Below are 12,367 nucleotides of genomic sequence, written 5' to 3' on the forward strand. Positions count from 1 at the left end.
ACAGTCAGCTTTAGTGCTCCTGAGTCTAAAAGTACGACACGTTCACGGCCAGACACGTGGATGATACAGGGAGACACTGTCTACGTCAGGTTCCCCCAGAAACAAGCAGTGGGGGAAACACAGATGGGGACACACACGCGTACCACACACACACACCATGTAAACACACACACACACACACAGGCAGGTACACACACAGACACACATACAGACGTGCGCTCACACATGCAAGTGCACATACACACCCATGCACACACACGCACACACACACACCCCTACACACAGACCTGCACACACACATACACTTACAGACATACAGACACGTGTGCTCACACGCACGTGCACACACACACACACACACACTCTTGGGCAGGAGCTGACACTGATTCATGGGCAGGATGTCTCGTTCTCCAGGGAAATCTCAGCTGTGCTCCAAGTCACACCCTGCCTTCCTGCAACCCCTGCCCCCGGACACTGGCCTGCACAGTCAGAGGCAAGGCTAGGACCAGCCCAGCCCCCTCAGTCTCCGTTCTGTCTGGGCGGAGCATCCGTGGGGACAGTGTCCTGGCACGTGACCCTCTAGCCACACGGGCTCTGCTCCTTGGAAGCCCGTGCTTGCAGTTCAGTGCTCTGCAGTTGCGGTGCTGACAGTCTGAGTCATGTGACCTCTGTGCTGTGGTTTCTAACAAGTCAGGTGGGACAGCGGAGCAGGTGCTGGCGGACCCGAGCCCAGCCACCCCGACGTGTCCTCACGATCCCACCTCCCACCGCCCCACCACCTCCTAGAGCAGAAGGATGGACTGTTTCAGTACCTGGAACAGCACCTTTCCCTGGGTTTTGAGCAAAGGGCCCACGTTTTCAGTGGTCTTGGCCCTGGTTGGTGAGACACACCTGCCAGCTCGGCTGCATGCACCCCCCCAGCCTGGCAGGCCCGGGGGTGCCCCAGGAGTCAGGCCGCTGTGGCTTCTTGGGGACACTCCTCGTGACACCCCGTGAGGAATTCACAGCATCCCCCGTGCACTGCACCCACAGCCTCCAAGCCACGCGCCCCGCAGCACGCCGGACCCCAGCACCCCGGCCAGCACCCAGCACACGGCCATCTGCTCTGCTGGGCTCTCTCCTGCTCCGGGGGCTGTCAGCGTTCCCCACACAGAGACCCGAGGAAGCATTTACACCCCCTACAGCAATTGGCATGATGTCTGTCCAACCCAACAGGCATTAGGACTTGTGCTGCTCCAGTTCATTTTTCTAGTAATTTGCTTTACTGGGTCTCATTAGGCAGCTGGAGAGGGGGTCTGATTTCTGACTGGGAGGGGGAGCTCCCAGGCGCGTTACCTCGGAAGGGCTCTGCTCCTGCCCTCGGCCCTCCGGCGCCCGTCACAAGCTTGCATTTCAGATGTTCTGGGCACTCCCCCCCGGGATTTGAATAGACAATCTTTTTTCGGGTTTGAATAGGAGAACTCATGGAGGGCCGAGTCACATTGCCATGAGAACACGAGCCCGTATGCCGCACAGCCAGCCACGAGCAGAAGGGAGTCATCGGGGCTTAGCCCAGGTGTATCAGCAGTGTATCTCCTGTATCAGTGAGGATGAGTCCTCAGTCCGCGGCTCCGGCGTGTCTCAGCTAAACTGCCTTACAAAAGCTGCACGGACCCCTCGTTTTCTGACGTCGACTCTGCATCCCCACAGGCATGACGGGTTCCCCCTGCAGGCTCGGGGGTGCAGAGTGGCCTTTCCTCTCTGGGCTGTGGAGACTAATACCCCAGCCCCCAGAGTTGGGAAAAACAGTCACCCCAAAGCATCCTGTGGCCGAACCACCCAGGCTGGCAGCTGTGCTTTAGCAGGAGTTGGGGGGGCGGGCGTTGACTGAAGGCCTTGCCGGGGAATAGGACTGAGTTCAGGCCTCAGGGAGATCCTTCCGCGGGGCAGGGAGCAGCGGGCTCCGGTGTGTCCGCGAACGCACGTTTGCATCCGGTTCTGCCCTCTCCATGTTGTCGACGCTGAAGCTGGAGCCTCGGCACAGAGGCCGCGGGGCGAGCGGGACGCTGCGGGACGGCGCAGCGAACGTTGGCCCTGGGCCAGGCGGGCCGGGTGCCTGAGCCCAGGACGGAGAGGCAAGGCAAAAAGGAGCGGCCCAGCCGGTGGGCTCGAGGCGAACAGCAAACACAAGACGGAAGGAACCGGAGTGGCAGGGACCCCCGTGAGCGGAGCCGGCCTCGCACGAGGAACAGCACGGTCCGCTCCGTGCTTACGGGAGCCGCGCTCCGCTCACTACTGCAACTTTCCAGCGTGTACGTGACTTGTGCTGTTCTGCAAGCGGGCCTGTCTGGGGAGGACGACGGCCCCCAGCAGAGTCCTCATCTCTCTGGTCCTTCTCCAGAGAGCCCGGAGCAGAAGCCTCCATGGGGACGGCGGGGAACCGGGCTGGACTTCCGTCGGGGGCAGTCTGCGCCGTGGCCGGGAAGGCGCCCGCTGCCTGTGCCTGCGGAGAGGCTCTGGGAGCCTGCCCCACGCCGTGCAATTCCTGGTGCAGCCGTGTCCTCTCCCGCATCGAGGACAAATCTCAGAATGTCCCTTAAATTGCATGATTTTCAAAATAGCCTGACTGTTTGCCGGGACCTGGGCTCAGCCACTCCCCAGCAGGGTGGCCCCTGCTTTGCTGGATGCTGTAAACGGCCTCAGCTTCCAGCCGCGGAACTCGGGACGGTGTCCGACCCCGGAAAACAAGAACACGCAGCACGTGGGGTTCTCTTTTGTTAACAGTGGAAACGGGAGCAGACGCAATCAACATTCTGCTTGAACTGTTTTAAAAAAGACTATTTTATTTCAAAGAGCAAATGAGTATTTTCCTGGCAACAAGTGGGAAAACAAGTGGCCAGAGGAGAGTCAGGTGTCTTAATAAATACGAAATGCCATTTCTGTTTCTAAAACTTCTAGAACACATAGCACATCCTCAATAAATAAGCCCGCACCGCTGCTACATCACTAGAGCCAGTCCCAGGTGTCTGGGTGCCCGTCCGCCCCCAACCACGTCATCCCCGAGACCTGCGGGGACAGCAGCAGCGGCAGCCTCGAGCGCGGACCCCAGACGTGTCCGGGTGTCCCGGCCGGCACTCCCGGGGCCTCTGGATGGCTTCACGGCTGCTCGCTTCCCGCCGGCTAGAGCTCGGGCCCGCAGAGCAGGAGGAGATGCTGCGACAGTCCTCTGGGTGCTGGGGCGGCTCTGAGTTCCGTCTTGGTGTCGGTTTCCTCCGTCCTCCCAGAGGCTGGGCTCTGCCCTGGCTGCATTCGGGCACCTGCTGTGGGATCCGGTCCCCGCCAGCGCGGCGCTCACCCGCTCTCACATTCCAGACCCAGACACCTGAGAGACCCCGGCTCCCGAGCACCCCCACCAGTCCCGAGCAGCTGCCGGGGTGCCCGCCTGTCCCGCCGTGGACACAGCACTTCCCGCACCTCCTCGTCGCCGTCGCGAGTCCCATGGCTCGCCAGAATAGGACCCGGACTTCTCAGGGTGGCTTTTGTGTCTTTTCCAGGGGCGTGTGCAAAAGGCAAGGGTAAACCATTCTTTCCAACACAGGGTCCTTTATTTGAACGTTTCCTTGACAGTGTGTGAAGGACAGGCCCAGCCTCCCTCCAGGGGACTCGAGGGGTCAGTGTTCCTTGAACCTGGAAGAGGATAAAAGGGCAGCTGGTGACACAGCCAGCGACGGTCACAGGCCAGACGCTGCATCTGGGCTGGACGTGCAAACCCTGCAGAGCCAGTTTCTTTCCCTCCCGATGGGGTCTTCAAAGCCACATGGAGGGCGCAGCCCCAGGGGACAGAGGATGGAACACAGGAGCGCGCGCAGGACACCCGTAGCTGAGACTATCTCTGTCACAAAGCTGCAGCTCCAAGACGACAAAGAAGGCAAGTTCCCTGATGTTTTTCCCAGATTTTGGGGAGAGATGACCGCCACTGCCACCCCAACACTGGGAAAAATGAGCGTGAATGAGACGTGCAAAGTCAAGCTCAGTGAATGAGACGTGCAAAGTCGGGGACAGTGGGTGGGTTCACCAGAGCGGCCTCTGACCTGGCGTTGGGAAGTCGGGAGCGGGGGGCACTTACAGAACTTGGTCCCCGGCCGCAGACCCCGGGCAGCTCAGCTCCTTGTGAATGAGGCGGATCAGGAACTGCACCCAAACGGAGAGGAGAGGCGGTTACTGCGGCAGGGAGCCTGCGTCCCGAGAGGTAGCCCCCACGCCAACTGCCGGGCTGCCCGTGGGGACTCTGAGGCTCCTTCAGGACAGAAAGGACTCAGAGGCCCACAGATGCCGCACTCCTGGAGCTAAGGCTGTGAGGACAGAGCTCAGCCTAACATTTCTGGGATCAAGTAATGTTTAAAATGAAAGGACTCCAATCGTAAGACACCCGAATCAGAAACGGAAGAACGACAAGGTGACCCATGATGGTGGAGACCTGGGGGGGGGGGGTGGACCCCCAGGAGAGCCGTGCAGGGGACCCTGAAAGCCCAGTGAACATCTCCTGGGCCCCGGCACCGGGAGCCTGGCCAGGCCGTCTCGGGAACAGCCGAATCTTAATGGGAAGCTTCTGGGGGAGCTCCTGGCTCTGGTGGGCCCTCGCCCGCGGCCTCCGGGGTGGCTGCGGGAATAAACCAGGGACAGCTCTGCGTCACCTGCCACCGTTGCCTCAAGCTCCCTCCCGCTCACAGGGCCGAGTCACTTTCCGGAGCCGGACTAATGGCAAAGTCGGACACCGGCGAACTGGCTTTGCTGTTGGCGGCTGTGGGTCTGGTCTTCCTGCGCGCCGGCAGCAGCCCCACAGGAGGGGCCCGTGTGCAGGGCCTGGTTTTGGTGGTCCCCGCCTCTTCCAAGGCGGCAGGTGCCCTCGGGCCCAGAGGGACAGCGGGCGGGGAGAGGCCCTGCACAGGTTGAAAACCCACGTGGCTCTGCCGGGCCCGGCTCAGGTCGGAGCTCTAGGGGGCAGGGACACTTTTGTCTCCGAGGCTGCCGGTTCCAGCAGGAACTCGAAGTCCCTCGTTCGCCACGAGATCAGGCTGAAGAGAACAGGTGTGTCCCCCACGGAGAAGCACGGCCGGCTGCTCCCTCTGCCCCTCAAGCCGTGCACTTGGAGTGGGAACGCAGGGAGTGCGTCAGGCGCTCAGTATGGGGCTGGCAGTGACAGTGACATTTCTGCTGGGCAAGTGGGACCCTGAGCCCCCAGCTCACCAGCATCCCCTGCTCCGCGGGAGCTGGAACCGGACCGCTGCACGCACCCCTGAAGCCCACGTGTGAAGGAGGAGCCTCCGGTTACACGTGGTTACACGCGCGGATGGGGGGAGGGAGAGGAAGGCAGAGGGGAGAGGAGGGGAGGGCAGAGAAGGGAGGACGATGCCCGGTGCATCATGTGACATGAAACAGTGCGGAGGGGGGCAACGACTCTGAAGGTCAAAGGTGATGAAATGCCATGTCTGCGGGGACAGCAGCCGCCTGGAGCCCGTGACATGCGTCCGCAGGTGTGAGACCACACATGTGACAGCACGGCCGTCACGCTCACGCTCCCCGGACAGTCCTACAGGACGCCCGGATCTGACCCCGCCGGCTGACCTGCCCGGGCTGCCGAGCTTCTCAGTGTCAGATGGGCGGGGTCCAGCAGACACACGACCGATGCGTCCCGAGTTCACGCCCACCCCCCACCGCCGGCCCCCGCTGCGGGGCGGCCTGTCTCCTGACACCGCTCGCCTCGCCGGGGCGGTCCAGCTTCCTTCCGGTTATCTTCTGCCTGCGGGTACGTTCACGCTCTCGTCTCTGTCCTTCTGGAGCCGAGACGTCGGTCTGCACACTCTGTGGCTGCCCGGCCGGCGCCGTGCCCCCTCCCGGTCTCGAGATCCCGGCCGGGGGGCTCAGCGCAGACCACCCGTGTGCGCTCCGTTCTGTGCGTGGTCTCCCTCCGACCGAGCCTCCGCCTTGCTGTCCAAGCTGCCCCCAACTTGGCGCTGTCTGCTCGCCGAGCTCGCCGTCTGTGTCCTGGGCTCCGCTCCCCCCTGGGCGGCTCTCGCGGCGTCTCGCCTGCTTACTGTACGTGCGTCTGGTCCTCGTCTTCTCAGAGCCGCGTACCCGTGTTGCCGGTGAGCCGCCCGCTGGAGCCCAGCCCGACACCTCCTGTGCTCTCCCCCGGGACACAAGCCGCGGTCCCCCCGTTCCTGACTGGGCGACTCGCCCGTGGCGCCAGCCGGGGCCTCGGTACTCGTCCATGCTGTCTCGATGCTGTGGGCCCTGTGGACACCCCGCCTCTCCTCGGGCTGCGGGGCGGCTAGAAGGGACGGATGTGCTCCCAGCCTTGGCGAAGGAGTTTCCAGTCCTCCAACAGCCCTCCCTGGTGAAGTCTCACCGCCACCGAGCTGAAATGATCTAGGGACGCTGACGTGGCCACACCCTCAGGCACCAACAGGTACAAACTGAGAAGCAGCGTCTTCAAACCCAACAGGCCCCGAGTTGAACGGCAGCATGATTCTGTCTGAAACCGGGAGCCCTGGAGCGAAACTCCGAGCCTTCATGTGAGCGACGGAGCGGAGATTTCCAAATCCCCAACTTGCTTCCGGGCGGGGACTCTGCCCACCAGCCACCGCCGGGGCGCGCCGCACGCCGGTGACTCGGGCCGGGTCCTGTCTGTCCCGCAGCAGCCCGAGTCTCGGAGCCTCTCCCCGCAGCCTCCGCTCTTCTTTCCCATCCCCCTGGGTGCTGGGAGTCGGGCACCTCCCGCACGGGGCTGCCGGACGCGGGGGCACTGGGGCGAGGGGGATCGCCGTGCGGGAGGTGGGTCACGGCCTGCCACCTCCTCCGGTCCCCTCGACAGTCCTGTCTCGGGTGCCATTTGATGCCCGTCTAGCCACCGGGGAAGCCACATGACAGCCGGCAGACGACACCGTGGGGGCCCCGCACCAGGATGCCCCTGCTCTCTGCCTCCTACCGTCCCGCCCGAAGCTGCACAGCAGGACGTGTGCTCCGACCACGCAGAGGCAGGCCTCGCATCACGAGCGCAGGCCAAGCGTCCCCGAGGCCCGCAGCTCCCCTGGAGAAGCGTCCCCAGTGTGTGGTCGACAACCAGAGAGACTCACCAGTAAGGCGCAGGCGTCCGCGAACATCAGCATGTAGAACACGTTGTTCCACCCAGACGGGGACAGGAGCCCGGCTAGCAGAGGACCCAGGGCCGCTCCTGGGAGGGGCAAACAGACACACGTGAGCCGCGTGAGGAAGACTCCGGAAGGCCCCGTGTGCACATAGCATGTAAAAAACGCGGTAGAAGCAGCTCCTTCTCCCTCTCAGGCTGGGCGGGTGGAAAGCCCTCCAGGGCCCCGCACGGTGGGGCGTGGCTGGCACCACAGTCTCTGGAAACAAATCTGAAAATTCGTATTGACCCCAAAATGTTCATTCTCTTGGTCCAACAATCCCAAAGAAAAACTACGGAAGAGCCCCGAATCGGGTGCACGATCCGACCGACGCGCACGTACGCAGTGCGCAACTGTGCAACGCGGCAGGAGTAAGGTGCGGCCGCCGTGCCCGTGCGGACTCCTCACTCCGACAGCAGGGAGCGGGGTGTACCGCCCGGGGCTCTCCGTCTTCGGGGAACGCACACCGAATACACAGCCCCGGTGACGGAGGGCGGGTCTGTCGTCTGCCCCCAAGCGGTCCGGGCGAACCGCGTGTGTATGTTCTCACGCATGCGCGTGTTACAAATGCGCGCGTGGGAAAGGCGATGAGGCAGGCGCAGGGTACGGGAATTCTCCGCACCACTTCTGCAACTTCTACGTAAGTCTAACATTATGTCAAAATGATTTCTGAGAGACTCTAAAAACGAAAGAAGCAAATACTCCTCAAAATGCCTGAAGATACCCAAGAACGCAGCAGCAGTTCGGGTATTTACTGTCCGAAAAGCGACGGGAGTAGATTGCGACCTGCGCACAGGCTGCGTCACCGTTCCGGCCCGGTAAGAAGCGCGAAGTTATCCTGACACCTGACCCTGAGAGGCAGGAGTACGGGGTCCTTTCCACTTTGCATGCACTAATGTTGTTCCACGTGTTTACAGACAGCCCTTACTACTTTGTTACCTGAGAAGTGATCGTGTGTGTTAAGTCTCAGAGAAGCTTCCGGTAAACACGGTGGATCGCTCCCCTGTGCTCATTTCTACACGTCCCAACACCAACATATGCCACAAATGAATTTACCAAATTACGAGCCACAGAGAGACGGCGGATGGGAGACGGCACCGTCCCTGGAGGACGGACTTTCAAGGGCACGACAAGAACACGGGCTCCGGTCTCCTTGCTTGGAGGGAGACGGCCTGAGGACTCCTTGCTCGTAGCCAGGCCTGTCCACACACGCGAGGCAGGGGAGGGTGGAAGGGAGGGAAGGAGGCCTGTGGGTGCGACTCCTTCAGGAAGGAAGATTGGCTACGCCCCGACCCCGGCTTTCTCCTTGTCAGCGTCACTCCAGGGGCCGCCCCGCCGCTTCACAAGAGAACAGCCCCTCAGACTGAGCAGAGGCCCTGGGCTCGGGGATTGGGGGGGGGGGGCAGCGGCTGAGTCAGGGAACGCAGGGAAGGCCAGCACCTCCACCGAGCAGCACCCCCTGATACACAGGATGGGAGTGCTGTCCCAAGGCCCACACCCCAGCGGGCACCGGGGCTCTCCTCCTCCAGACTCCAGTCTGATCCCGTGGCCGTGAGGACCAGCGGCTGATATGCCATCCCACGCACAAAGGGCTTCTAGGAAGTGCTTGGTGGCTCGGTCTTAAATACGAACATGTGGGGCCGGCCAGATTCATCTGGGTCTGAGGAAAGCCCCAAACAAGCAGGGAGGAGGGCGACTTGGAGGAAACAAGCAAACTGGGGAGGCTAAACTGCTCCGGAAACCGTAACACCCTCAGAAAATGTATAGAAAATTAAGTTGAATCACACAGTATTCTCACGTTTATACCTGAAAACCGGTATCAGCAATTACCCGACTCAGTCTAACACATGCTGCGTGCCAGAACGGGATGCTAGGCTCGCCCTCTCCCACGGCTGCACAGTGGCTCCCACAGAGAAGGGTGGTGACCAGGGCCGTCCTGCCTTCACGGCACAGTGATCAGAGAACACACCGTAACGTTCACAAGCACGTCCACGGAGTGGGTTCTGAGGTGCGTGCCCCCGGCACACAGAAAGATCTGGAAATTTGCCGTGAAGGAGACGGGAACTCCAGATGTGTGCACTGACACCGGCTCAACCACGCTGCCTGGTCAAAGGGATGAGGAACGCTCCGCACGGTGTCCGTGCGCGGCTGTCCAGGAAGTGTAACGAGAGGGTTCTCGAGAAAGCTCTCGACGTCGGTTATCTGTCAAAATCTCCAAAATCTCCAAAATGTGTGGAATGAGAACTAATCACTCATTGTCAAATAAAGGTATAAAACTGGAAAAAAAGGCCCACAGAAAATGGGATGCACAAAAAGGGCAGAAAAACGCTAATGAATGTTAACATTACGGCAACCAAAGACGAGGTTGGAAAGTAAAGTGAAGAACAGCTCTGAAAGCAGAGAAAAGAGAAAAAGACGTGAGAGAAGGAAAAGAAAAAAAAAGTAAGGATTAACCCAGTAAGGTTAACCTCTGATGAATCAGTTTTCCAAGAATTAAAAAAAACAGACAGCAGTGGGGAAACGTGTGCCCCGGAACAGCAGAGGGGGGGCCGCCAACCCTGGAGGCAGGAAGGACTTGGGGCTCCGCGTCGGTGAGACAGCAGTGGGCGTCCGGGCAGGACGGCGGCCGTCTCCATGTCTCCATCCAGCTACACACAGGGCGGTGCGCGCCGCCGAGAGAAAATCCTCCGGGTCCTAACCGGTGCGGAAGGACAGCCCGGCTGAGGTGGAACCGTGTTCTTACCGAGCCGCTGCGTCTGGCAAGAGCTTGTGTCTACTGCTGAGAGACTGTCCCGGACGCCCAGGTGTCGCTGCTCATCTAGCCGGGCCTCTCTCTCACAGCCCCTCCTGCGGGAGCCTGGGGCAGCGGGCAACACCGGGATGTCCCCCGAGATCCTCCGGGGTAGCCGCGGGGCTTCAGCTCCCCACGTCTGGAGAGGGACTAGCGCAGGACCGCAGGTGCCTGGTGCGGGGCTGGGTCCCCGACGGGGCAGTCACAGCGCACGTGCTCCTGGCAGGGAGGCTTGAGAAGGGTCACGAACGTTGCCGGCAGCCGGCTAACTTGAACGCGCTCATCACTGGCTCGGTTCCCCCTGCCAGTCTGAGTGAGTGACTTGCTCATTTTGTCACCTTCCTCTCCTCCAGAGGATGCCGCTGAACGCTCTTCAAGAACCACAACGGGGGGCACCTGGGGGGCTCGTCTGGTTAAGTGTCTGACTCTTGGTTTCGGCTCAGCTCAGCGGGGAGTCTGCTTCTCCCTCTGCCCCCCACCACGCTCTCTCTCTCTAATAAATAAATAAGTGAATCTTAAAAAAGAAAAAAAAGAGCCTCTTAAAAAAAAAAGAACCCTAACAAGGCTGGTAACACCGAACTCTTGTACGCCTGGAGACCTGTGAGTGTTCCTGCGTTTGCACTGGGTTCGGATTCTGTCTGTCTTGAACGGGAGGGATAAACAGGGACCAGCGGCCCGCAGCCCCCTTTGCCAGAGGCTGACTTCAGTGAAAACCTGAGCACGCTTCTCTCCCACGGAGGGAAAGTACCCGCAGCCAGTGCCGGGCCCGTCCTCCCTCTGCAGCCAGCGACCTGCGGACACACGCCTCCACGCCCACAGCCCCCAGGTCCGCGCACGCTTCGGATCTGTTCATGTTTGTAAAAGGCCGGACACGGGGACCCTGTCCTCTCCCTCCCACCCACGGTCCTCCCCATGCCGTGCACTCCTACGGTCCGTGTGCGTGCCATGGTTAGGTCCCAGCAAACATCGGGTTTTCACAGTAACTACTGTTAAGAGCTCCTTTTTTCATTATCTAAACTTGTCGATAACAATTATCTGAACTCTGCGGCAATGGCATTCATCAAATTTCCCTTGGCTGGTTTTTATCATAGATTATTAACGTGAATTGGCAACTCTGCTGAAAGACTAACTGAACTTTAAGTGACTCCGAGTCCTGTATTTTTCCATTCATAAAAATGATTAGTAAATTATCGACTGCATGTGAGCACATTTATGACCTGAGAGATATTTCCCGTTTTGCCAAGTTAGATTTTATACACGTATTGTGTATTGGGATTAAATTTTGAATTAAGTTCCCTCTGTCAAATCCGCTAAGAAAGGGACCTCCTGCAAGTCTCTGCTGACGTTTTCACTCCCTGTGTCTGCAGAGAACCATCGCGCCACGCGGCTCTTTCTTCTGGACCCCGCCATTTATAAGACTCTGATGCCCAAATCCCGTATCAACCTTTGCGTTTTTAAATTACGGTGTTCCCCTCATTTGTAGACAAAAAAGATACTTTTACTAGCACGATGATACCATCAAACTAAAAATAATCTCTGATTCTTGAGAAATAATCTCTTTTTCTGAATTTTATTTGTTTTTAAAGGAAAGTTTATGCCCAATGTTGGACTTGAACTCACAACCCTGAGATCAAAAGTGGCATGTTCTACCGATGAAGCCTGCCAGGTGCCCCAATAATCGTCTTTCTTTTAGAATAAGCATTGTAACAATAGCGTAAACAGTGTTTCATGCAGTTAAAAAAAAAAAAAAGGCCAACCCACCCTAATATTACCGAAACACCTGGAATCCTGGGCATCTGGTTAATCGGGATGTGACAGGGTGGACAGTGTGGTTCCCCCATGACCACGGTAGAGCTAAAAACACCCACGCACCTACAGAGCCGGTCCCGTCGATGATGGCGGTCACAGTGGCGAGGGCGTGCGAGTTTCCCTTGAGACTTTTGTGCGTGCCCTAGGAGAGAGGGGACAGCAAATGTGAGGCACATCCCAGCAGCCTCAGCGAGAAACGAGCCCACACCTTCTTACAGCAATTTGCCTGAACAACTTGGCAAAGCAGTTCAAAACATGGGGTGTTTTTCTGTCAGAAAATTTAAACTCTACTCTATTTCAACTTCCTTTGGAAAGGTATACAAAGTTTAAGGGTTTCAACAGTAAAACCTCATCAGACATCTCTGTCCAAACACATTCTGGTTGAAAGAACTCTCCGAATTTTTCCTTAAACAAATATTTACTCAGCACACCCCACCAGCCAATGGGGAAGACAGACACACGGACGCCACTCGTCCGTGCCCTGAGCTACGCCAGCGTTAACGCCCACTTCCCCGTTCCTGCGAGGGGCTTTCTGTGGCATGTGCCGGACGGCTCTGTACCACCTAAACACCCACCCGGTTCTCAGCAAATGCCCAGGAGG

General features: G+C 59.2%; 1 protein-coding gene across 2 annotated transcripts in view; it reads right to left on the bottom strand.

Moving 5' to 3' along the window:
* Window positions 1-2,810: 2,810 nt before the first annotated feature.
* SLC37A1 (solute carrier family 37 member 1) overlaps window positions 2,811-12,367 on the bottom strand; it is a 57,574-nt gene continuing 48,017 nt past the window's right edge. For both annotated transcript variants that reach the window (XM_044250879.1, XM_044250878.1), the window contains exons 17-20: window positions 11,830-11,908; window positions 7,116-7,213; window positions 4,106-4,170; window positions 2,811-3,666 (exon numbers count right to left, since the gene is read on the bottom strand). In XM_044250879.1, coding sequence (XP_044106814.1) covers window positions 3,651-3,666; window positions 4,106-4,170; window positions 7,116-7,213; window positions 11,830-11,908 — 258 coding nt within the window. In that variant the 3' untranslated portion in view covers window positions 2,811-3,650. The remainder of the gene's footprint in view (window positions 3,667-4,105; window positions 4,171-7,115; window positions 7,214-11,829; window positions 11,909-12,367) is intronic.

Source organism: Neovison vison, chromosome 6 (assembly GCF_020171115.1).
Source record: "Neovison vison isolate M4711 chromosome 6, ASM_NN_V1, whole genome shotgun sequence".
NCBI classification, from domain to species: Eukaryota; Metazoa; Chordata; class Mammalia; order Carnivora; family Mustelidae; genus Neogale; species Neogale vison.